This window comes from Coffea arabica, chromosome 2e (genome assembly GCF_036785885.1).
Source record: "Coffea arabica cultivar ET-39 chromosome 2e, Coffea Arabica ET-39 HiFi, whole genome shotgun sequence".
In the NCBI taxonomy this organism is placed as follows: domain Eukaryota; kingdom Viridiplantae; phylum Streptophyta; class Magnoliopsida; order Gentianales; family Rubiaceae; genus Coffea; species Coffea arabica.
Window position 1 is genome coordinate 17722252 of NC_092313.1, and position 23407 is coordinate 17745658.

Here is a 23407-nt window from a genome sequence, read left to right on the forward strand (position 1 = left end):
CAAACATATAGACCTTTTTTTTAGTCACATTCAAACATATAGACCTTTTTTTTAGTCACATTCAAACATATAGACCTGAGACCTGAAAAATGAAAGGCGATCTTAGTCTTCAGCGCACTAAATTAATATTGCACAGCTATTAACTACACCTATCTTCAATTATTTCCTAGAAATTATAAGAACAAAATAAAGTAATAGTTTGATGAAACATAATTTGACCGTTCCATCAATATATATATATTTTAACCTTGGATTTGTTTCAATAGTAGATTATTTGGACTAATTTTTTGAAAAAAAATACTGTAATATTTTTTCTGATGTGATATAAATCAAATAAAAATATTATTAAAAAATATATTAATTATATAAACAAATAAAAAAGGGCATATAATCCACTATTCAAACACAACCCTTGCTAAACAAGTCTCTTAACTAGTCATCAGTGGTGGAGAGAATATTTGAAGTTTAAAGTTAACAATATTTTTGTAATTTAATTAAGTCATCGATTCATTTATTAATTCATAATAATAGAAATCCGGCATCTAAATGCAATATAGCGAAGGAGTTCGAGAATCGTGAGCTTACGAGGCCGCAGTCATTTTGGCCATGTGGTCTCCTAAACAAAAGTAAGGTGTCACACCATCAATTCAGTGGCAAGTTTGATGGTGATGATTCAGCAACTCATAAGAAATCCCGCCCAATGACCAATTATAATTTGTCAATTGGATGACCAACAGTTTCACCTATGATTACTCAATTAATAGTTATTAGATTTTAAAAAAATAAAAAAATAAAGTATGATGTGTATGAATGAAAAATAGCGATATAATAAAAAGTGAGACAAAAGATTCGTACCGTGACTGATAGTATAACTGTTTGCATATGGATGGCTTCCAAAAACTAAAAACTTGCATTTTATGAAACATATAATAGGCGCAATTATTTGCCATTTTGGGTCTGTTCATATTATCTAACCACGAAAATAATTAATTCAAAGACTGAATGAATAATGTTGAACGACACCCATCTGCAAACTGAAAGTGTCCGGAGCTTTAATTACAGCATTCATCTTCCTGCGTTGCAGTCCTCTCCATTGCAGATTACATGGATCGGTGAGTACAATTTTTTTGTTTTCCTTTCAGAATCGAGACAATGGAAGGTAAGGGGGTTCGGAGCATTCTTTTCCCCCCTTTTCCCTTATCTTCCCTTTTATGGTTTTCAAAACGAATATGAAATTAAAGTTACTAACGTAGTCTCTTGAGTTGGCTAGATAGTAGAATTAGTGTCATATTTTCTTACCAATCCGAGTCCGAACCTCTCTTGGGACATCTGTCCCTCGTATAGAACTTGTCTAATGAGTCTTATCTCTCTTAAAGAAAAAAAAAAGTTTCTAATGCATTGGACTTTTACAGGATTAGTGATAATGACAGACAATCCACTCCTATGGTTGCTATTATCATGTTAAAAGGGGGAAAGTTTACTTAACAATGAAGGAAGTCAATGTATCATGTTAAGCAATCCTTAACTATTCTCATTTGTCTTCGTTCTACCAAAATACATGTATTTTTTTTTTTAGTTATATGATTCAAATCTTGAATCTGACATTTAAAAGGATATTAAGACCGCACTCCTAACCACTGCACTAGTTGTCTTCATACCACAAAAATACATGTATTTCTTTTATCTTTTCATATCAACTGTCAGCCATACAATTCAAATATTGAATTTGACATCTAAAAGGATACTAAGACCGCATTCCATTGAAACAGTTCAGGTTTACCAAAACATATCTTTATGTTTTGTCAAAGTACTTTCCCAAATTAGCTATTAGCTAGTCCTGTGGAACTTTAAAATGTAGTAATGCTGCTGTTAACCCTAAAATTTCAAGGAAAAAGGGGGAAAAAAAAAAAGAAAGAGACGTATAAATTATCACAAGTCACCACTAAAGTTAATTTATTTTTTAATTTTTGGAAGGACAGAATATTGGAAACAAGTTGTGTTCGGTATGTGTGTGTTTCTGGGGAAATTTATATGTCAATGGGATTCGGCTTCAGTACCAAAACCGAAAATAAACAAATCCTAATCGCGAGGTAACTGGGAAGTAGTCGTCTTGCAAATTAATTAATAATATCAATTTACTGTTTTACCCACAAATCCAAAAGTCCAACCCGTCCGCATCATGCCTATGTACAGGGTATGTGGACCAGGCGTTTTCATCCCCCAATCCTATTCCATTTTCAACGGGACTCGACTTCTTTTCCTTCTTTATTTGGGTTTACACTCGACAGCCCCTCCTATTAATTTATCTCAACTCACGTTCTTCCTATTTTCTTCCCCACCATACCTCCCCGCTTCCCCAGCTTTTCTACCCTTTTCCTTTCCATTCTTCCCAACCAATCCCATCTCAGACACCCGCGACCCTTGTAAAGTTTTGATCTCGAAGCCCCCACAGAGGCCAGAAGCCCTTCATCCAACCCAACCATGGCTTCCTTCAAATGTTTTCTTGGCTTTTTCCTTGCGTTCTTGGTTGTTTCGTCTGCTTTAGACATGTCCATAATAGATTATGATAAAAAACATAAGAGCAGTGATGATGATGAGGTCAAAGCTCTTTACGAGTCTTGGCTTGTTAAGCACGGGAAGAACTATAACGCTTTAGGCGAGAAAGAAAAAAGATTCGAGATTTTTAAAGATAATCTGAGATTTATTAAGGAACATAATGCTCAGGACCGTCCCTATAAATTGGGCTTGAACCGCTTTGCCGATCTGACCAATGACGAGTACCGTAGCATGTTTGTTGGTGGCCGGATGGATCGTTCGACCAGGTTGATGAACCGTCGTAGCAACGATCGCTATGCTTTGCGGGCTGGCGATAGCTTGCCTGAATCTGTCGACTGGAGAGCCAAAGGTGCCGTTGCTCCAGTCAAAGATCAAGGCCAGTGTGGTGAGTTTTGGTGAATGATTGTATAATTATTTTTTTTACCATTCTTTTGTGGGTTTTCGATTTCATAGTTTACTATTCTTTTCTGGTTTTTTGTTTTATTTCATCATGAGTTTGCCGTGTTTTGCGTTATCGGATGCCTTCCTGGCCATATTTAGCAATTTAATTTCGCATGGGATGGTGATAGTTGATTTTGTTCGTGGGACCAGGGGAATGCTGTTGTTGAATTTATTCTGGACACCGTCTTTCTCCGCTTGTGGAGTCTTTTCATTTTCTTCTACGGTCCTGTGTTTGTTTCTGGTTTAAGCTGTGGAGGTGGGGGGCTTTTGTCTCCAAGATGGGGTCTGCTTGTTCGGATGTGATCCTTGTTTTTAATTGGAATTTTTGTTTTATTTCAATATTGACCAAAGTCAATGCAGTAAATTGATTTACTTTACCATGTCCTGCTGGTTGGCTGGGTTAGTAAGCTATCATCGGGGCGCCAATCATAATTTTGGGGGAGAAAAGAGACGGTCTAATGAATTGCCACTTTTTAGTGTATTATGATGTTTTGTCTGCTCCAGGAAATCTAGTGTTGAACAGTCAATTGACGAATATCTGCCGTATATATTTTGTTCGCTTCAGTAAATCTTGCTTAGCAACATATTTTGATCGTGATTTAAATTGGAACCACCTTAGTTTTCCCTTACTTGAAACAATAGAAACTTGCTATCAGAAGGGGGGATTAAAAGAAATAATAATAAAGGAATCAAATTTCTTGACTATTTCATCCCGTCGAAAAACCATTAATTGTGTCAAGTGTGAACTCGTATGGCTCCTAACACTGGAGCGGTCTACTGACTATTTCATTGAATTTCTTGTATTCCTTTACATGCATATTTTATTATTAACCAAGTTTTTTGGGCATTTCTCTTCCTTCATGGTACTGTATATGATATTCCATTATACTAAATGATCTGAACTAAAAATGTTTGATATGAAGGGAGTTGCTGGGCGTTCTCAACAATAGGTGCAGTTGAAGGAATCAATCAGATTGTTACAGGAGAACTAGTGTCCTTGTCAGAGCAGGAGCTGGTTGACTGTGACACATCTTACAACCAGGGTTGCAACGGCGGCCTGATGGATTATGCCTTCGAATTCATAATTAAAAATGGAGGCATTGATTCTGAGGAAGATTACCCTTACCATGCTCGTGGTGGCACATGTGATCAGTATCGGGTAAATATTAAGCCTTTAATCTTGAGAAACCATGTTGATTGCTTTACAAACAAATTTTTAATTATGAGCGAGCTAAATGGTTTTGGTTAATCTACTTCTTCGATTCAGAAAAATGCTCGGGTGGTCTCAATTGATGGTTATGAGGATGTTCCTGAAAATGACGAGAAGTCCTTGAAGAAAGCAGTGTCACATCAGCCGGTCAGTGTCGCCATTGAAGCAGGGGGCAGGGCATTTCAGCTTTACCACTCGGTATAATAGCATCATGCCTTTCCTTTTCCCAGTTTTAGTTATACTGCGGATGAGAATTAAACTTGCCATGCCATGACTGGTGGCACTAGTGTCTTGCGTAGGGGTTTGTAAACAAAAGAGTTTCTCTCCCTGTGCGGTTACGGGTTGAATATGTTTTCTGATAGCACTTTAAACTAACATGTTACCCGTTATATGTGTTATTTCTTGTTGTTCTGTGGACATTGACATTGATAGGTTAAATACTTGCAAAATGCATTGTTTCCGTCCTTATTTCAGGTTTTTGACCATTAGATTTCTTCATGAACCATTTAGGGTGTCTTCACCGGACAATGTGGAACACAGTTAGACCATGGTGTTGTTGCTGTTGGATATGGTACTGAAAATGGAGTAGATTACTGGACCGTGAGGAACTCATGGGGACCAAGTTGGGGAGAGAATGGCTACATCAGGCTTGAGAGGAACGTGGCCAATGTCACCACTGGGAAATGTGGAATTGCCATTGAACCCTCTTATCCTGTGAAGACCGGTGCCAACCCTCCAAATCCCGGCCCATCTCCTCCCTCTCCAGTAAAACCTCCATCTGTTTGTGATGAATACTACACATGCCCTGAAGCAAGCACATGCTGCTGTGTCTATGAATATGGTAACTACTGCTTTGGCTGGGGATGCTGTCCGCTTGAGTCTGCTACTTGCTGTGACGATCAGTCTAGCTGCTGCCCACATGATTACCCCATCTGCGATCTTGACGAGGGCACTTGTCTGATGGTAGTATAGAATGTCCATTAATGCTAGAGCTATGTTTACCAGCTCTTTCTTTTAGCTTACTGATTGTGTATTTTGATGATGTGACAGAGCAAAGACAATCCACTCAAGGTAGCAGCATTGAAGAGGGGTCCTGCTAGACTCATTGGGCGTGGTGGTGCTCGTGCTAGCAGTAAAGTTAGCAGTTCTTGAGGAATGTTTATATGTTTGCTGTGTGTGGGCGGGAGCTGAATATGCTGGACTTGTAGAAGACGGGTCCAATTAAAGCTTGTACAGCTTGGGCGAACGCCTAACCCCTTCTGGCTGCAGATGTTTTTATGCATTGTTCCATTGTAAATACTACTACTAGTTTCTTTCAAGTTACTTCACGAATGGAACTGTAAACCTTATTTATTTACATTCAAAGAAGTATAGTTTGTCGTTCAGCGATTCATTGTTGGCTTCCCCTGTTTTGGATGTATGATTGCTGCTCTCTGAGTAGATACAGATGGCATCATTCAGACCACCAAACGAAGTAGGCATTCTTTTTGGTCTGGTACTATACCTGTTGTTGTCTGGTACCATATGCCTGTTGTTTCAGGAAGCAAAATCCTTAATGCATCACTTGCGATATGACTAGGTACTCTATTAAATAACCGAATTTATTTGATCATCGTGGCTGAGAAATGGGGATTACAGATTAGATTTGCAAAAACCTCAAATTAACTACAATGAAGATTCTGTTACTAAATAGGCATCAGTGGTGTAAAATTTTCCTTATATACAGTGTGTATAAATCAATTAAGATTTGATCCAGTTATTTGAATGTGACGATACTAGTCAAACTTCCTGTCATCACCGAGGAAGAGAAAAAAGTAACCCTGATTTTAATTATTCTCTTTTTTCTTTTGGGCTAAATTTAATGCAAATGAGAACAAGCGCGTACGGTTGTTTGGATGGCAGCCAAGGGTGAGGGAAAGAAATGAGCCGGAGAGAATGTCGAGCGTTTTCTTCATTTGGGAGTTTTGATACTGCCTTATATTTTTTCCCTTCTTATTCTTTTCACAAGTGGCAGGAGATTGATGGAAAGTTACTTTTGTTTATTAAACTTAGGTATAATTTCATTTTTACCGGTTAAACAAACATCTATTTATTTGAATGGAAGGATAAATTTGTAAATTCAACCTGCCACTTACCCTTTCTCTTCATTTTCTCCCAAGACTCCCATACAACCAAAAAAAATATAATTCTAGTATTCTCTCTTTCTTGTGTTCTCCCTTCTTTTCTTGCTTAAATTTTCTTTTCTAACTTGAACACCCCAAATAGGCAGTAGTGTAGCGTTACTATTTGTATTAAAAATTTAAATTCAAGGAATGAAAAATACACCAAAGGGAAAAAAGAAACTACTACTACTAGTTCTTACAAGTTAATTGTTTTAGGGTTAAATGCAGAAAATCCCACAAAGTATCACAGGTATTGCACTTTATGCTCCAAACTATTTTAAAAAGCACTTTATATTCCTAATCAACCAAAAAATGACAGAAAAATTAACTTCATTTTTAAATTTATGAATTAACCTACTTATCCACCATAAAAAGTTTTAAGTGGCAAGAACATCCTTTGGTGAGAAAAAACTTTCACTTAAATAAACTAATTTTCAGTTCATAAGAAAAGTCTAATGACTCTAATTTTGAGTTGTACTTTTGATTTATTATATACAGGCGATTAATTGAATAATTAAGGCTTTTTTTTTAAACTTCTAAATCTCAGGTATTGTATCGAACCTTTCTTATGAGATTTCAAATAAATTTTGTTATTACATAAAGATATGGCACTATGATGTGCTAGACAAGATAATGAGATTTTAGAAATTGCAATAGTGATTCTTCAGTTTTTTTTTTGTTGCCTTTATGTATGTGTTTTCAATTAGAATTTTATTATAAAGTGGGAATTAGTCTATTTAAAGTGAAAAAATTTTCCCATTAAAAGGGTATTTAAGCCACTTAAACTTTTAATGGAGGATAAACCAGTCACTCAATCAATTACTTGGATGGAGTTAATTTTTCCATAATTTTTTAGTTAACTAATGGAGTAAATTGCCTATTAACATAGTTTAGGGTGTAAAGTACAATTGATACAGTAGTTTGTAGAGGTTTTTTACATTTAACCCAATATTTTATCTAAACCATATGTTATCGAAGAGCGTGCCATACCGGATAATAGAAAATGTTGTTCTTGAACAATTCATGTTGGTTAACAAAATACATAAGGTTTAGATAACTGCATGTACATCACAACATCCATGTGTAAGATTCACAAAAATTTATTTTATATTTACTTTTTATTCAGAGCGAGTTATACCTTGAAGGAATGGATATACATCTTGGGGGAATTTTTATTTTTTTATTTTTTTTTTGCTTTGAGCATTTGGTATCCCACCATTAGTAAGACTAATCCGGATTCAGATCGAGGAGGATCCGAATCCGTTACATCTCGTGCAATTTACTTTCCGGGATGATAATAATAAGAAGCTAGAGTACCTACCAGAGTGGGTGGATGCAGATAAAAGTAGAAAGAACGAGGACTTGTAGGTAAATAGGGAGTAATTCCTAGACGGGATTCTTCAATCTGTCGCTTCATTTTCCAGAGAAGAATTAAAGAAAGAAGTAGATACACACAAAAAATATCAGTACGAGAAAAGCTACGAGAGAAGGACGACGTCGTTACGGAAAACCGCTCTACAACCGCCCGCTCTTCTTTAGCTCCCGTTGACTTCTTTTCTCCATCAGGTATTTGGGAGCTCTAATTTACTTTAATAATTTCTGCAAATGATGAAATCGTGTATCCATGCAGGTATACTGATTGATGGGATAATTTTGTGGTTTTGTTTTAGACGACTGGATATTTACTTGCTGATGTCTTTTATTACTTTGAGTTGTTAACGGAAGCTCGAAAAATTTGTTGATAATTGTGGATCGCTATTCAGTTGGGTCTATAACTTAATTGAAGCATTTTACTGTTTAAGTTTTCCTAGAATTTGGCAATTCTTTGACTAGCACTTCAATTTCTATCCGTAAAACCTCTTGCCTTGAGTTATTAAACAATCTTTATTGTTTGTAAGCTTGCTATTGGTTGTTTGGTGTCTGGATTTTTTTTTCGTTTCGACGGCAAAACCGTGTAAATGTAAGTTCTCATCTTGCTAGTTTCTCGTACATCGCGGATGTAATAGTAAAGTATAAAGGCCTAACTTTTTAATCAATGTGTCCAGTATACTTCTTGTTATAGTGAATCCAATCACGAGAAACTGATAATGGAGTTAGGAATGTCAAATTAGGATATGTCAGTAAAGTTCTCCAATGAAATTACTTTCGAGTAAGATTGATTACTGGAAATGCATATTACATTTTTGGCCATACTGGAAAATGGTCTGTATTTTTGGAGGATTTGTTTCACAAGGAGGTCATAGCTCCAATTTTATGAATTCCTCTACTGGTTTCGCTGTTTATCTATTAACTAATTCATGAGATGTAGTAGTTGTTTTCTGACAAATATTATACTGATAGTGTTCTGTTGTGCTGTATTGGATATGCTTAGAACATTCAGAATATTGATTTCGTTCTTCAATCTAGTCTTATATCTGCAGTTTAGAGTCGTGTTCCTCTAATTTGTTGGCCCAGGCAGAGTGGTTGTGGTGAATTTGAATCACCTACTTCTGCTTTTGATTTGTTTGATATGAAAAACTTCTCTCATGGAAACATCGTTATACATAGTGAATGCTTTAAATTGCATCCTGTTGGCTATGTTCACTTTCTAAGAAGGTTGAAATGCTTGAGTTTGGATTTTTAGATAGCATTCTATCTGCAAGTTTTTTTTGTTCATTAAGAAAGAGAATGTTTTACCAGGACGGTACCATATGTTGTGTAGATGATGATAAATCGTGTCTCTTTTGTTGTATTTCCTTTCCTCTCTCCCTACAAAAGGACCTTCTCCAAGATTTCTTTTTCGGATAAGGGCCTAGGGGTTTGTAGAAACTCATGCTGAGAGTATTGATAGATATGATGCATTTGATGACAAGAAGCCTGCATCATTTTCTTATGCCATATTTGTTTAACCCCATGTTAGGGCATTTTATGCTGTCTTTGTTCTTATCATTTTTTCCCTTTTTCCTTCTCTCCGGGTCCAGTGTTTTAGGAGGTTGGTGTTTTTGAATAAACAATTTAGGAGAATTGTGCTGTAAGAATGGAATCAGAATCTTCCGAACTATCAAATACATCACATGGTCAAACATCAGATGTACCGGTGGCATCTGCAATGGATTCTGCTCAACAGAATTCAGGACAAGATGCACCTTCTAAAGCATCAGTATCTGGAATCTCCAATTGGGCAAAGAATTTGAAAATCCCCCAGTCATTGGTAGGATCCCAGAATGAATCACCTACTGAAAGTTCAGGAAAATCATCCTTTTCACGTTTCACCAGTGGATTTGGATTGCGCCTGTCTCCAAAGGCTTCTCAGCAAGGAGAAAACTCTGATGGAACTCAACCAGCAGCACAGTCTGGTTTTATCGGAACAATTACGAAAGGAATTGTGGATTCTTCTAAAAGTGCTGTAAAAGCTGTTCAGGTTAAGGCTCGGCATGTTGTATCTCAAAATAAACGAAGATATCAGGTTGCTTGCTTATGCTTTTAGTGGTCTAATTCTTTCTGAATTTTCTAGGCTTCCTTTGTATGCGTATCTGTATTTGTTTCAAACCCCCCCCCCCCCCCCCCCCCCACACACACACACAAAAAAAACCCCACTTTGGTGTTATTTAAGTTTGCAAACTATTGAGAACCTATTTTTTTCTGTGTCTGGCTTTCTGTCTCGACATAGTGGGTGGAAGTGTTTTTCAAACAATAGAACTTCTGTTCTTCAAACCTCACCAATGAACTAATGTGTTTCCTAACATTAATTATTGCGCTGTCTGCTAAAGTAAGAGTACTTTGTTTAAATTGGTTGGCTTTGTTGGATGCTACATGATGGCTGACCCAAGTACTGCAGAATTTTACATGAGGCCTCTGTTTGTTGTAATAAACAATTTTCCAAAGCTGGAATACTTTGTTTTGTGCATCATTCTGCCTGTTGAACTGCGCCATATGCAACGTGGTCGATGGTGTTTTTATGGTGGAAGAGGTTGTGGCTTTTGATTCATTTCATGTCCTTTCTCATTAATGGTTGATCTAAAACATGAAGTTGCGGTGAATGAATTGGGATTTCATGTTGTGATCAGAATTGATTCATAATGCTTCAAATAAGAAATAAATGGCTCAGGATGTATCATTCTTGATACCCAGAGGTAATTTTTGTCTAGGGCTACCTTGAACCCCATGCGGCGTTTATCTTCCCTTTTGGCTGTAAAGATTAGTATTCTTCCTGCTTGTCCACTTAACTGTGATGACACTGGGCTTGAACCTTGTAAAATAGTATGTGGATCTTTTTTGTCAATATTGTAGGGTTATCTACTGAATTGTATCTTTTGGCTGCTTTGCATATTACTTTAGTGAGTGGGTATGCAAATATGACCTTTCCTGCTGTCTCAGGAAGGTGGATTTGACTTGGATATGACGTACATCACTGAGAATATAATTGCTATGGGTTTCCCTGCTGGTGACATGAGCTCTGGGTTTTTTGGCTATGTTGAGGTAACAAGCTGTGATAGTATGCATCTGAATCTTTATATGACTGGCAATAAACTTATACTGATGGATAATCATATCTAGGGATTTTATCGAAACCACATGGAAGAAGTTATTAAATTTTTTGAAACCCATCACAAGGTATTTACTTCCTTCCTTGACACATGTATCTATCTACTGCTATCAAATACTAATCCATATGCAAGTAAAAATAATGCATTTTTTTTTATTTAACATTTTCACACCAAGTATTTGGTATTCTACTACAGCACAAATAATTCCTTGACCATAGCCTGTTCATGCTGGTTGGCCACTATTTTTCTCTCTTTGATCTGTTCTTAAATGCAGGACAAATACAAGGTCTACAACCTTTGTTCTGAGAGATTATATGATGTGTCATTGTTCGAGGGAAAGGTGTGTTATCATTGTTGCTGTTGTCTGCTCTTTGGTGTTTAACATTCAGTAATCAATTTTTGGTGGTTTCATTTTTCTTATTTAATTTACTTTGTTAGTCGTACTTCTCTTGTTATTCTTTTAGATCCTGTAGCATGTCTGGACTATTATGGGATTTAATAACAGGATGTGATTTGCTATTTAAATCTTTCCTCTGTGCACAGCATCAACTTTTAAGTACTGATTGTTGTCAATATCGTGCACCTGCATGGGGATATGGTGGTGAAAAATGGTTCTTTCTGATTGCAGAAAGGGATACATGCACTGACATTTTCAAGTTGGTTCTGTCTCCCTGAAAAATCCCTAATTTTCCTTTTGATATGACATAAGACTGGTTTATGCTTCTGTGCTGCATGTTGCTTTCTGGAGAAGTATTAGAATCTTAGAAGTGTAGTATTCAGTTTGTCATCTCCAAATCTGCCCAGTAAATATCAGTTTGTTCAAATTATTACTTGTAGAAAGGTTGTGCAGTCCTTAGAATCATTTAGACCAATATCACCCTAGTGACTTTATGTTTTACTTATATGATATTCGAGTCATTATGTTCTGTAGTAGTAATTAAGAGTATTTTCTGCACCATGCCTTTGCATCTGTACATTCCTCATATTAGAAGCAAAGTTTCAAAGTTTTGACAGCTCTTAAATTTGATGTAATTTTGCAGGTGGCCAGTTTCCCCTTTGACGACCATAATTGCCCGCCTGTTCAACTTATCATCTCATTTTGTCATAGTGCATATTCATGGTTGAAGGAGGATATTGAGAATGTTGTGGTTGTGCACTGCAAGGCCGGAATGGCTAGGACTGGGTTGATGATATCTAGCCTTCTTCTCTACTTGAAGGTAAAATTTCCAGATCCTACATAAGTTTTCTGTGGCATACATATATTCCTAGTACATTGTTTGTCAGTAAAATTTATCTGTTGAAAGTTGTTTTGCCTTGAATTTTACAGCAGAACTTTGCTATATTAAGTTATCTGGTTTCATCTTCTTACAGTTCTTTCCCACGGCTGAGGAGTCTATTGATTACTACAATCAAAAAAGGTGTTTTGATGGAAAGGCTCTTGTTCTTCCTAGTCAGATTGTGAGTCTAATTTGAGTCTGCTTCAATCCTTCTTCCAATTCTTTCTTGCGATGTGGAGGGTGCATCCTTCTTACTATGAACTTTTTCATGACAGAGGTATGTCAAATACTTTGAACGTATCTTAACCTACTTCAATGGAGAAAACCAGCCTGGGCGCAGGTAATTGGCTCTATATTGTGCTCTAAAAGATCTTTAGGGCAACAATTTTTATGTTGCACAGTTATTCATAATTAATAAATCTGGCTATGTAATGACTGAATGTTGACACGCTTGCTTAGCTACAAATCAGGTTTAGTGGGTATAATATTTTTTGGAATGCATTACACAGGTGCATGCTTAGAGGATTCCGGCTTCACAGATGTCCTTATTGGGTCAGGCCAGCTATCACTGTATCTGATCACAGTGGTAATCATCATCCTTTCTGTCCTATGCAGTCCTATTTATGCTTATCTGTCACCTGTTTGTATTTTGTACATTTAATTATTTTTCGTTTTAGAATGTTTCCCCCTGATTATCCTATTTGATTTTAATCAGGGTCAACTTATTAATTTCCTCAAGTAAAATTGTAGCACCGCTGTGCAAATTCTCTTTCCCATGTTTTTACATGCCTCTGCATCACTGTGGTGCCTGGGAGTTGCCTCTCCTATTATAATGTGCTTTAAAAAGTTTTTTTTTTTATTTTAATTTTTGACCTGTTACCAGGTTTAAGGTTCTACACTTCGACTGCCATTTTTCATTTGACTTTGTTGCATTTATTTAGTTGCCTGATAACTCCAATTAGCCACAATTTCACCAATCCTTTTGCTGTTATTTCTTGGATTATTGTACCATATGCTATTTGGTTTTCCATTCCACATTGATGGACTACCGTTCTTGTTTCCTGCCTTATATTTGATAACACACTTTCAGTAGTTTGTCAGAACGTGTATGCTACTTCTGGTGTTTAAATTGATTTATGCATTATCTTCAGGAGTGCTGTTCTCGACAAGGAAACATCCAAGAACGAAAGATCTTGCGGTAGGTCTTTATGAAACTTAATGGCCCCAATTTCCACCAAAAAAGTTTGAAAGAAAAAGTTTATAGATGAACCATATTTTAGTTACACTAAAGTTCACTAATTTTCAAGTGAAAGTTGAAGTGTAACTGGTTAGAGAAGTGTTGCATATTGCTTAACCAATCTGCTATTTAGATGGGGTTTTAGTTTTGGAGTTTGAGAGGCCTAGAGGCAGTAAATTTTATGTGACTACAGAATATAGACGAGGACTCTGTTTTTCTCTTTAAGAAATTGATACCTAGTCATGCGAGATGCTACGATTATAATTATCGTATTTAGATGTTTTTCTATGAGTAATTCATAAATATGCCTAGATATGATAAACTATCAGGTACATACTGAAAATTTTACCAGCATAGTGTTATATAGTAGGAAGTTTAGTAGTTTTGACCAGAATACTGTTATGTAGTAGGAAGATTAGTAGTTATCGTCTTGCCAGTTGTCACCCCTGCTGTCCAACATCCTCAAATAAGAAAATGAAAAGTGAGTAGTTGTCAAAGAATTGATTGTGTTAAAATACACTTAAAAGAAATATAAAAGATTGACAGCGAGAATAAAAATGCAGAGAGCAAACATGACATAAAATGGGGTCACTTCGTGGAAAATGTGACTGAATTGAGAATGTATCGTTGGATGTAGATAAACAGAAGAATATTTAGGGGATCCACAATTTTGTTAAACCTATAGAAGTAATGGAAGACTAAACTGTTAGTTGATGGTTATAGTATCTTGCAAGCATTTAAGTCAGAGCCAACTGACATTTTGAGTGTGGAGGCTGTCAGTGTACCTGTATGCATACGGATAATTCTTTTATGGCTGCATCTGTGAACCTATAATACAGTATATTGGTGCTGCTTGTGCTTTTTACTGGAAAATTTCTCATTCCAAGTATAAGCATTTTTTGTTCTGGGTTTATCTGCAGCCTGAAGAATATTGGTTTAGTGCACCAAAGAAAGGCATAATGGTGTTTGCCCTTCCTGGGGAGCCTGGTCTGACGGAATTGGCTGGGGACTTCAAAATTCATTTCCATGACCGACAAGGAGACTTTTATTGGTATCGACTATTATCCCTGTGATCTTTTGGAATAACAACCAACCTTCTCTACCTGCTTGCTTGTAAACATGAATACAAAAGGTGTCGGGGGAGGGGGGAGGGTGGTGGGTGAAACGCTTCCATCCTTTGCATGATTATTATTTAAGCTATGAATTTCTTGATGTTTTTGTGCCTCAATTCTTCAGTTGGCTGAATACAACAATGATAGAGAACAGAAAAATACTGAATACAAGTGATCTTGATGGTTTTGACAAGGTAATTATAGTAATTTGAAATGCCACTTATATGATTGATGTTCATTTATGCAATTGAGAGTTGCTATTTGAATGCAGAGATCTCCTCCTCCTCCTTCTTCTCTTTTTTTAATGTTCATTCCTATACTTTTCTACACAATGAGTTTTGATATTTGGAATCTGCACAGAGAAAATTGCCATCCCCTGGATTTCAAGTTGAAGTTGTGCTTGTGGACTATGATGCTGCCGTTCCTCCAACACGCCATTCAGAAACTGCTAATGACAAAACTGTTGAAAGTTCTGGTGCAGATACGGCTTCAGAACCCAGTCCTGTTGCAGTTCATGAGGCTGCAGTTGTCGAAAGTTCAGATAAAAATTCTGGAAGTAATGAAAAGGATGATGTGTTTTCCGACAGTGAGGCTGAGGAAACAGGCTCTTCAAGGAGGGGGGAAGTGAGTGGTGCCCCTGAATCCAGAAAAAGTGTCGATAAAAATATTGATGGCTCTGACCATAAAACAAGTTTGGATCAAAGTAAACATTTGACACGTGAAACTGAGCGTTTGTCTTTAGGAAGCACAGGTTCTGTACAGAATGAGCCAAGAAAGGATGCCGTTAAAGGATCTATACCCAATCCTGAAGTTACCAGCTCAACAGCAAATGTAAGTCAATTCAAAGCAATGGCTGCTGATGCCTCTGTTTTCACATTTGGAGATGAAGAGGATTATGAAAGTGAATAATTAAGATATGTGTCTATCACAGAAGAAGATATCCTGTACATAATTATCCTAGTGAATGGTGGGGTACCCAAGTCCATGGCAACAGGAAGGTCTCTGTTCAATTCTATTTATTTCATTTAAGATGTGGTTATGGTTCTGAAACGATTTATCGCATTCTTTGGGTCTGGCTTGATGCAATGATTGCTCTTAGTTACTGTAAGTTCTTGAATTATGTCCGTATTCCTTGGGATGTGATCAAACAAGTTCCTTCTGACATGAGGTTCTCTATCTTGCACTCTCTTGTTTTTATGCACTTTTACCTGATGGTGGTTGCACTACTGCTTGAGCAAAAGAACATCAGCTGCACTACCTTCTACCTGTGAGAAGTGGAAATTTTGAATTCAACCAAGAGGGTTTACCTATGGATGAGTCGATGTTTCGTGGCTGGCTCAGAAATTAAAATACAGTACTGTTAGTTACATAAAAGCCACGCATTTCCTCTGTAGTTTGGCATCCAGCCATTTTCTGCGTTGGCTAGAGGCCTTTTCTACCATTATTGACTCGAGCTCAAACCAGACCTACTAGGGAAAGATTTGGAGTGCCTTTTTTTTTTTCCATGAAAGACTTAAAGTAAGTCTTTTTGTAAGGGAAGATTTCATTTCCACCTGCCCTAGTACAATACATGTCATCTATATAATTTTGAAGGAGGAGTTTCCAATCAAGTCAACCTTAGATATGATAGTTTTTATTTTGTCTTCCAAAAGAAAAAGTCAACCTTACATGATACAAGATTAGAGGACAGCTTCAACCCATCTTATTCGATAAGCAGAACCAACGCCAACAACCATAGCGCGTATTTTTACGAGCGTGGTGGCGCTTTTAATCGGATATCTCTAAAGTCCAAGTTCAATTGACTCAATTCTGAAATAGTAACTAATTTTTATCCTTCATGTCCTTTTATATATATAAGAAGCACTTGGCCCTTCTACTGTTGCTGGGATTTCGAGTGCATCGGGTGCTTCGGGCTCTTGTACGTTGCAATGCTGGTTTGTACGTTGGACTGAAGCACTTGGTGTTTCTACCGTTGCTCGGATTTCGACGCTATCCCCCTGCTCCAGGCTATTGTACGTTGCAGTGCTGGTTTGTACATTGACTCATTGAGTGCTCCCACTCCTGCTTCAGTGCATTTGGACTGCTGGTTTATTGGCTGTGGGCTGTGGACCAATCCTTGATTATTATTTGTATAGATAGATGGCTTCTGTTGTACTCCAGAGCTGTGCGGATGGGAAAGAAAAAAATGCCTCTTCTCTTGGAATTATAACTTCACTTAAATGATAAATCAAGTTTAAAATGTGAAATGCGAAAAAAAAAACCACGAATTTTATTAAATTACTCAATTGAAATGTAAAAAAAAAAAAGGAATTTAAGTTCAGACCAGAAGTTAAATTCATAGACTTAACAATCATGGAAAAAAACCATGTTTAAAATCTGCAATATGGAAAAAAACCAGGAATTTAATCAAACTACTGAATTAAAATCCAAAAAAAAACCATCAGAATTATGATAAAACCATTAAAATCATGGAAAAAACCATTAAATTTTAGATAAAAGCCATTAAAATCATGGAAAAAATCAAGAATTATGATGGACATTAGAATTGGAGCTCATAGATGTAGAGATATTACATACATTTCTAATATGAACATGTATATTTATTAAACCATGAAAACAAATCAAGAATTATGGTTGACATAATAATTGGAGCCTATAGATTTAGAGATTAGAGAAATATTAAATAAAATTTTTATATAGAAATGTATGTAAGTGATAATATGTAGATTTAGATAATAATAAATTTTTTTTTTTTCCCGGAAACGTTAGAATGATAATATATAGATTCAGATATTTTTAGATTTGTGATAAACATGAGATATAGTCTACTCCTGAATCTTGACCAAGGAGCTGAATCATGTGTCATAAGGGTTAAATCAGTTGTCTGCCACTACCTTTTGTTTTTTACTGTTTTGGCCATTCAGATGCTTATTTTATGGACCAGTTTCCTCCCAAGGTTGGCTCTTTTTGTCATTTGGAATTCCTTTGCCTCGGTTTTCCATATATTTCTTGTTTCTTACTAATGGACGACGGATACATAGCAAAGACAGATTTCGTGCAAATAGTTTCCTACATTCATAGAACCAGTTTACCTGCAAATTATAGTACATCTTACAGCTTCCTTGAGATTAGCTATTGTTTTATCCTCATCCAAACTTCATTTAGATGAGCTATTCGTTTGTTTCATGATAGTGTATATTTCTTTCATCTCAATCTCTACTCAGGTGTTCGAAGTTTCTTATAATACGCAGTAGCAGAGGTGGTTCGATCAGCTTCATCTGCTCTCTCCATGGAGGTTTTGTACTCTTTCCCGTTCGTTTAACTGCTTTTCTGTTCTGCCTGAATATATTTAGTTCATAGCTCGCTCCTTCTGTACTGAGACCCTTGCCGCATTTTACGTAAATAATTTGTCCCTTACGCATCACCGGATATACCTGTTTACGCATATATATACAAAGAATATATATATCTGTCCGTATGCCTACATTCTTCTTTGTCTGTCTTTGTTTCTGCCTTCGTCTGCGTATATAAAAAACATGAGCTGCTCTAAGCTATGGATAAGGGATGATCGTAAAAGGATAACCGAAATCGTAAAAAGAGAGAAAAATTTGCTGCTCTATCTGTCGAAGAGAAAGAGGCTCGACGCAAAAAGAATAGAGAGGCTTCTAATTGGAAAAAATCGTTGAATAGAGAGGATTATAATTGGAAAAAATCCTTTCCAAGTCTCCTTGCCACAGCAATTTCAACAGGCTTCTAACTCACCAGCTTCTGCATCTATTATACGTACCCTTCCTGCTGAACAATGTTCCTATGGTACATGCTAATCCAAAAACTCTTATTATATTCTCATAATCTGTCTCTTCATGGTTTGTTCATGATAATCTGTCTATTTCTCTTGCTTCGTTGATGGTTAGCTTTGAATAATAAAGTTACTAGACCCTTTCCTTCTCCAACCTTCAAAGACAAGGGAAACGTTCTTGGAAATATTGGTTGTAATCAAGGTTAGTGACAATATTTATTCTTCTTTGCCAACTTTTCTTACAATTTTAACCACTATGTTTACGTATACTAAACTTGGTATTTTTCTCCATGACCTTCAGCTGATTCACGCAGTCAGTTCTCATGCTCTGATTTTACAGAACACTTCAGAGGTACTATTTCTATCTACCATGAATCAATAAATCCACCTCAACTTAGCTGTATATGTTTGTTTGTTTCCTGCTACATTGTAGTGATTTAGGCTGTCCATTGTTTCTTATCCTATTTCAATTGCATTTCCTTTTTTATAATATCCATGGCACCAGTCCCAACTCTATTTATTGTAATAGGTGCTTCAAAACCTGGTATCCGAATTTCTCAGTCTCCAAACAATAGTGGTGAACTACCTTATACTGAGTCGGGTAAAAAATTGAAGGACCAGATTTCTTCATTCTCAAGCTATGAGAAAGGTACATGTCATACTTTGTTTTCAATGCATTCTTGATACTGATATTATAAACACTATTCTATTGATACAATGATCTATTTCCAACTTTCATATGCAGGGTCTACTTCTAACTCTGTGACACAAGATACATGTGTAGCCACTGATATCACACACAATGCAGGTGATTTAAGCTTTAAAATTAATCATTGATTGTTGTTCATTATATACAACCATGAACATTATTATCACCAGCTATATTAGTATTCTTCTTTGATTCTTAGATAAATCATTCATATGTATGAACTGCTACAAATTCTTGACAGAAATAGCAGAAAAAACTTCAGGTGATAAATCTTCTTTCAACTTTTTCAAAAAAGTCCTGGTTCCATTGTCTCTAACAATCTGATGGACTTTATTTTTAATAGGTTTGTCAGCTCTGCTGCCAACAAACCAGGTGTATGAACTTCCTCATAATCCCTCTGCTAAAACAAGAAGAAGTGCAGGTTACTAGCTTTGATGTGAAATTACTACCTTCTGTGTAGAAGAGCTCAAATTAGCATATCACATACTTAACAACTGTCATAAGGTTGTCATTTTATTCTCAATTTAGTTGTATACCTACAAATTTGTTATTTTTGTTCCATGCTCATAGACTCTATTTCACTCTCATGTTTTGCAATAAATCATCTGTAAACTAATTTCAGATTAACAATTGATTAAATAATCAGCTCATTGAAACATGCTAAACTCTTTAATTGCTTCTGATATGACTGAAAATGCTCCAGTATTTCCTATGGCAGGCTTTCAAAGCTGCAAAATCAGCTTCTCTGACTGGTTCATAATATCACGCTGACATGCATAAGTAATAGTTCCATTATATAATCTCAAGCCACTTCTGTTCATCCAAATACCTTGTTCATATTTGTACCACTATGTATATGAAGCTTATGGCTTCTGCTTCTGATTATATATAGTTGAATCATCCAGGCAGAAGTCATTCATCAGCAAAACAAGTGAAAGCTATTAAGAACAAAAAGAAAAAAAGCAGATGTATACATTAGAAACTACTGGTTGTTCCTCTTCTACCTTCTTATTTTCACTTCAACCTTTAGTTTGGCTGAACTAATTGCTAATTTTATAGGTAACCAAGCTGTCGATAGAGTTCATGCACTCCAATTTATTAATGATCAGGCATATACACTATCTGCAAAAGCCTTTTGGTCAAATTGGTGGTCGCATCAATGATAGTTTTAACCTTTCAATTAGATTTGACAGCACGGTTAAATCATTGTTTGCCATTACCAAAACTTTGTTACCGTGTTGCCCTTCTAGATGCTGATTATGTGGATCCTTAATACCTGACCTTAACCATTTTTGTAATTTCATACTTGTTGGTCTTTGGACGCCACTACTTCTTGCATCTCACTGATAATGATGCATTGATGCGATAGTGTGTATTTGATAGACAAATGAAGTTTCATGCAAGTTCCTCTGTATATTCAAGGATCAAGCTACTTGCAAATTTCTGTATATATTCAAGAAGAAGAACTCCCAGGGGTTTTCCTTCGCTTGTTTAGGAGAAGAATCAGGTATTCTTTTGTTTTCCAGAAATTTTTTTCACTTCTCCTCCTGGTTTTTCTTTGCTGGTTTTTTGCTCACTTGTTTCAGGTTTATCTATTTATGTTCATGTGCAATATTTGGTATTCAGCTCTTTAATGCCCATGTGCATACTGTGTTCAACTTTCTTATCTTAGGTGCCAGTGGATTTGCTTTTGTTATCTTGGTTTGGTATATCAATGGAGGTATTTTGCTTCTTTTTACGTATAGTTCACTTTCTTCACATGCATGCTTAGTATGTTAAGTTTTGGGGATCTGGTTTTCAAAATCTGTTTTACCCTTTGATCCACATAGCCTGCAACTCTTGCTTTTGGAGTATGCGTGATCATCTCACTCGCCGAGAAACCGCTTGTCATGACTATATTCACAAGTGACGGCTTCTTGTGCCAGAACTTGAGAAAATATTTCTGCTTTGTCTCCTGCTTCTTTGTTTTCTCTTGTGGTTCTTGGTCTTGCTCTTTTACCCCCCTTTCTTGCTATTTGTTTTGTTCAAGTAATTCTTATTGCTACATCTTTATGTATCTATTTTCCTTAGGATTTTTGTGCTTCTACTTTTCTTTCACCTTTTTTTTTGTGAAGACTTCTTTGCCCAGCAATTATATTGTTATCTATTCTCATATTTTGTTCATATTTTTTCCTTGAATTTAAACTTTTGATCAGGTGGGATTCTTTCATGGAGGTTGTGGATTTTCAGCAAATATATCTATATGTGATGGTAACGCTTTTGTGTATTTTTTTTTAAATATAGTGCTGACAATAGTTAGTTTTGGTACAACTCTTTAGTTTGTTCTTTGGGCTTTTAGAGATATTAGCTATGATAGTTTTCCAATTTTTAGGTCTTATTATTTTTGTAAGTGTCACGAAGCATCTTACGCCTCAGCCAGGAGCTGGTGGTTTTGATACTCCCATTTCTGGATGAAAAGAAGTCCAGTGATAGAGGTAGAGGTTTTGTTGTCTTAATCTTATGTTCTAAATTAACCCTGAAATTTTTACTCCAATTTCATATGTATTTGTTAATTTTTGGGTATTCCGTGTAATTGTTGAGAAGGATGAGCATTTTCGAAAGCTAACGAAGGGAACACCTCCAGGAACAAAGCAAGGAACCACAGTTCAGGTGGTTCTTCTACTGGCCTTTTGGATGTACAACATGTGCTTATTTTTAAGCTATTAATTTGTGTCAAACAACCCGGTGAATCCCTTGCAGAAAATTTACAGAGGACTAGAGAGTGAACCAGACTTGCAATGCAGGATCCTAAGGTGATGTCATGTAAGAATAATCTGATCTACAAGTTCTGCGATGTTGTGAAAATTGTGAGGATGTAATCATAAACTACTATTTGATTAGTGCTTGGAAATTGCAGAGATTATAATCTTGTTCACGATTCCTATTTGATCATTAGGTTGAATTTGGTCTCCAAGTATTTTTGCATTTACATCTATATTTGTATTCTTTCATTGTTATCTGTCATTGTCTTTTGTAGTGCTTCCATGTTTGTGCAGTATTACTAATTAGAAAGTTTGTCACCGTAGAATTTGAAGTTACCAAATGCTTCTTATCTGATATCGTTTCTCATCTTTATCATGTTGTTTGAAGACTTCTAAATAGAGATTGACATTGTAGGATTTCCACATGGATCGTTGTAAATTAATTCACATTGTTTCCGGTTCTATTATCTACTCTTATACATTATCATTGAAGCCTGTTGATATAGGAATATCATACTTTGTGCAGCTTCTAGATCTTTCTGTTTGAATGATTCAATGTGACTATCCCTAAATCAACTTCTACACATTACTGTGATCTAGAATAACTGATTGGCTGGTTTCAGAGAGAATGTTTGCCAGCCCTTGATCCCAATCACATCCAAGCAATGGGTTTTTGCTGCTATAGCGAAAGAAGTAAAATTCCTAACTTATTGTCTTTCTTCAGTCCCCAAATTTTCTTCCTCACTAAAATATTTTAGTTTATTTAAAAAATTCAGCTACACTTTAGCATGAGGATTGTAGTACACACACTTTGGTAATGAAGTTGAAAGCTTTGATCTTATTTGCTGCAAGAATCAAGTGGAAGTTTTTCTATAGCTTGCTTGTACTTCTGCTGTGAACTTGTACTTTAATAGTAGTTGACAAGATAGTTTGCATACCATACTGAACTGCATTTTTGAATCTTAAATGATTGTGTAATGAAGAAAGGAAGGTAAAAATTGGAGTTGATGTGCAAATGCAGTGGGAAAAACGATGCAAGAAGTTAAACGTTGCAGGAGACCTGCCTCTATGAGTGGCAAAATCCAAATTACAGAAGCTTGAAGAAGGGGTGTTCTTGGTGAGAAGGAGTTTCAGTGGAACTCATAAGCTTCTGGATGAAAAGCTTGAGGAAAGAGTAGGTACACAAAGCATTGAAGAAAGGAAAAAAACACCAAGATCAAAGAGTAGCAAGAGAGCACCGAAGTATCTTGAAAAAAGGAGGAAGATCACAGAATTCATTTCCGCCAAATGAGCTGATCTTGTAAAAGCTTGTCCAGAAGAACTTTTTTTGATCTTTGATCTTATTTTGCGATTGAAAACTTTCTTTTACTTCATGATAGTAAATCACATTTGTTTGAGGGCTATTGCATATAATATCATCAGTTTAATCTTATTTTGCACAGTTGGTTATGTATTCCTCGCTACTGTTTACGAAGTTTTTTCTCTTAATTTATTTTGCCTAGGAATATCAGAATCGAGTTTGCTTCTAGCTCTGCTGGCAAACGAAAAAAATAAAGGGCCTAAAAAGAGGCGCCTGATGGAGTTCACCCACTCATTTTCCATTAGCCATACAATCTTATAATCCATATGCGAAAAAA

At 36.1% G+C, this 23407-nt stretch overlaps 3 protein-coding genes across 4 annotated transcripts; all 3 read left to right on the top strand.

The window, feature by feature from the left end:
• The first annotated feature begins 2285 nt into the window (after positions 1-2285).
• Positions 2286-5600, top strand: LOC113731452 (cysteine proteinase mucunain). The gene is made up of 5 exons (XM_027256738.2): positions 2286-2941; positions 3921-4156; positions 4265-4405; positions 4718-5170; positions 5258-5600. Exons 1-5 carry the CDS (start codon positions 2482-2484, stop codon positions 5357-5359), a joined length of 1392 nt encoding a protein of 463 aa, XP_027112539.1. The 5' UTR covers positions 2286-2481; the 3' UTR covers positions 5360-5600.
• A 2096-nt stretch (positions 5601-7696) lies between these two features.
• Positions 7697-15685, top strand: LOC113728674 (phosphatidylinositol 3,4,5-trisphosphate 3-phosphatase and protein-tyrosine-phosphatase PTEN2A-like). 2 transcript variants are annotated; one of them, XM_072079489.1, is made up of 13 exons: positions 7697-7935; positions 9330-9814; positions 10726-10827; positions 10906-10962; positions 11170-11235; positions 11936-12112; positions 12267-12353; positions 12448-12512; positions 12682-12758; positions 13324-13370; positions 14330-14460; positions 14646-14715; positions 14882-15685. In XM_072079489.1, the coding sequence occupies exons 2-13, from the start codon at positions 9386-9388 to the stop codon at positions 15428-15430; spliced, it is 1857 nt and encodes a 618-aa protein (XP_071935590.1). In that variant the 5' UTR covers positions 7697-7935; positions 9330-9385; the 3' UTR covers positions 15431-15685. The 2 variants fall into 2 exon arrangements, with proteins under 2 accessions (XP_071935590.1, XP_071935591.1); XM_072079490.1 differs by having other exon boundaries at positions 7796-7935; positions 9368-9814.
• Positions 15686-18057: 2372 nt separating this feature from the next.
• LOC140036135 (uncharacterized) lies at positions 18058-21353 on the top strand. The gene is made up of 11 exons (XM_072077427.1): positions 18058-18091; positions 18212-18334; positions 18436-18522; positions 18622-18672; positions 18850-18969; positions 19066-19128; positions 19229-19291; positions 19373-19450; positions 20452-20536; positions 20702-20749; positions 21225-21353. The coding sequence occupies exons 1-11, from the start codon at positions 18058-18060 to the stop codon at positions 21304-21306; spliced, it is 834 nt and encodes a 277-aa protein (XP_071933528.1). The 3' UTR covers positions 21307-21353.
• Positions 21354-23407: the final 2054 nt, after the last annotated feature.

Coding starts and splice junctions, on each gene's coding strand:
- LOC113728674 (XM_072079489.1), top strand. CDS start 9,386: ATGGAATCAGAATCTTCCGAACTATCAAATACATCACATGGTCAAACA. Junction 10,963..11,169: donor TTTTTGAAACCCATCACAAG/GTATTTACTTCC, acceptor TCTTAAATGCAG/GACAAATACAAGGTCTACAA. Junction 12,113..12,266: donor GCCTTCTTCTCTACTTGAAG/GTAAAATTTCCA, acceptor ATCTTCTTACAG/TTCTTTCCCACGGCTGAGGA.
- LOC113731452 (XM_027256738.2), top strand. CDS start 2,482: ATGGCTTCCTTCAAATGTTTTCTTGGCTTTTTCCTTGCGTTCTTGGTT. Junction 2,942..3,920: donor CAAAGATCAAGGCCAGTGTG/GTGAGTTTTGGT, acceptor TTTGATATGAAG/GGAGTTGCTGGGCGTTCTCA. Junction 4,406..4,717: donor CATTTCAGCTTTACCACTCG/GTATAATAGCAT, acceptor TGAACCATTTAG/GGTGTCTTCACCGGACAATG.
- LOC140036135 (XM_072077427.1), top strand. CDS start 18,058: ATGAGCTGCTCTAAGCTATGGATAAGGGATGATC. Junction 18,092..18,211: donor GCTATGGATAAGGGATGATC/GTAAAAGGATAA, acceptor ATCGTTGAATAG/AGAGGATTATAATTGGAAAA. Junction 18,335..18,435: donor TGCTGAACAATGTTCCTATG/GTACATGCTAAT, acceptor GTTGATGGTTAG/CTTTGAATAATAAAGTTACT.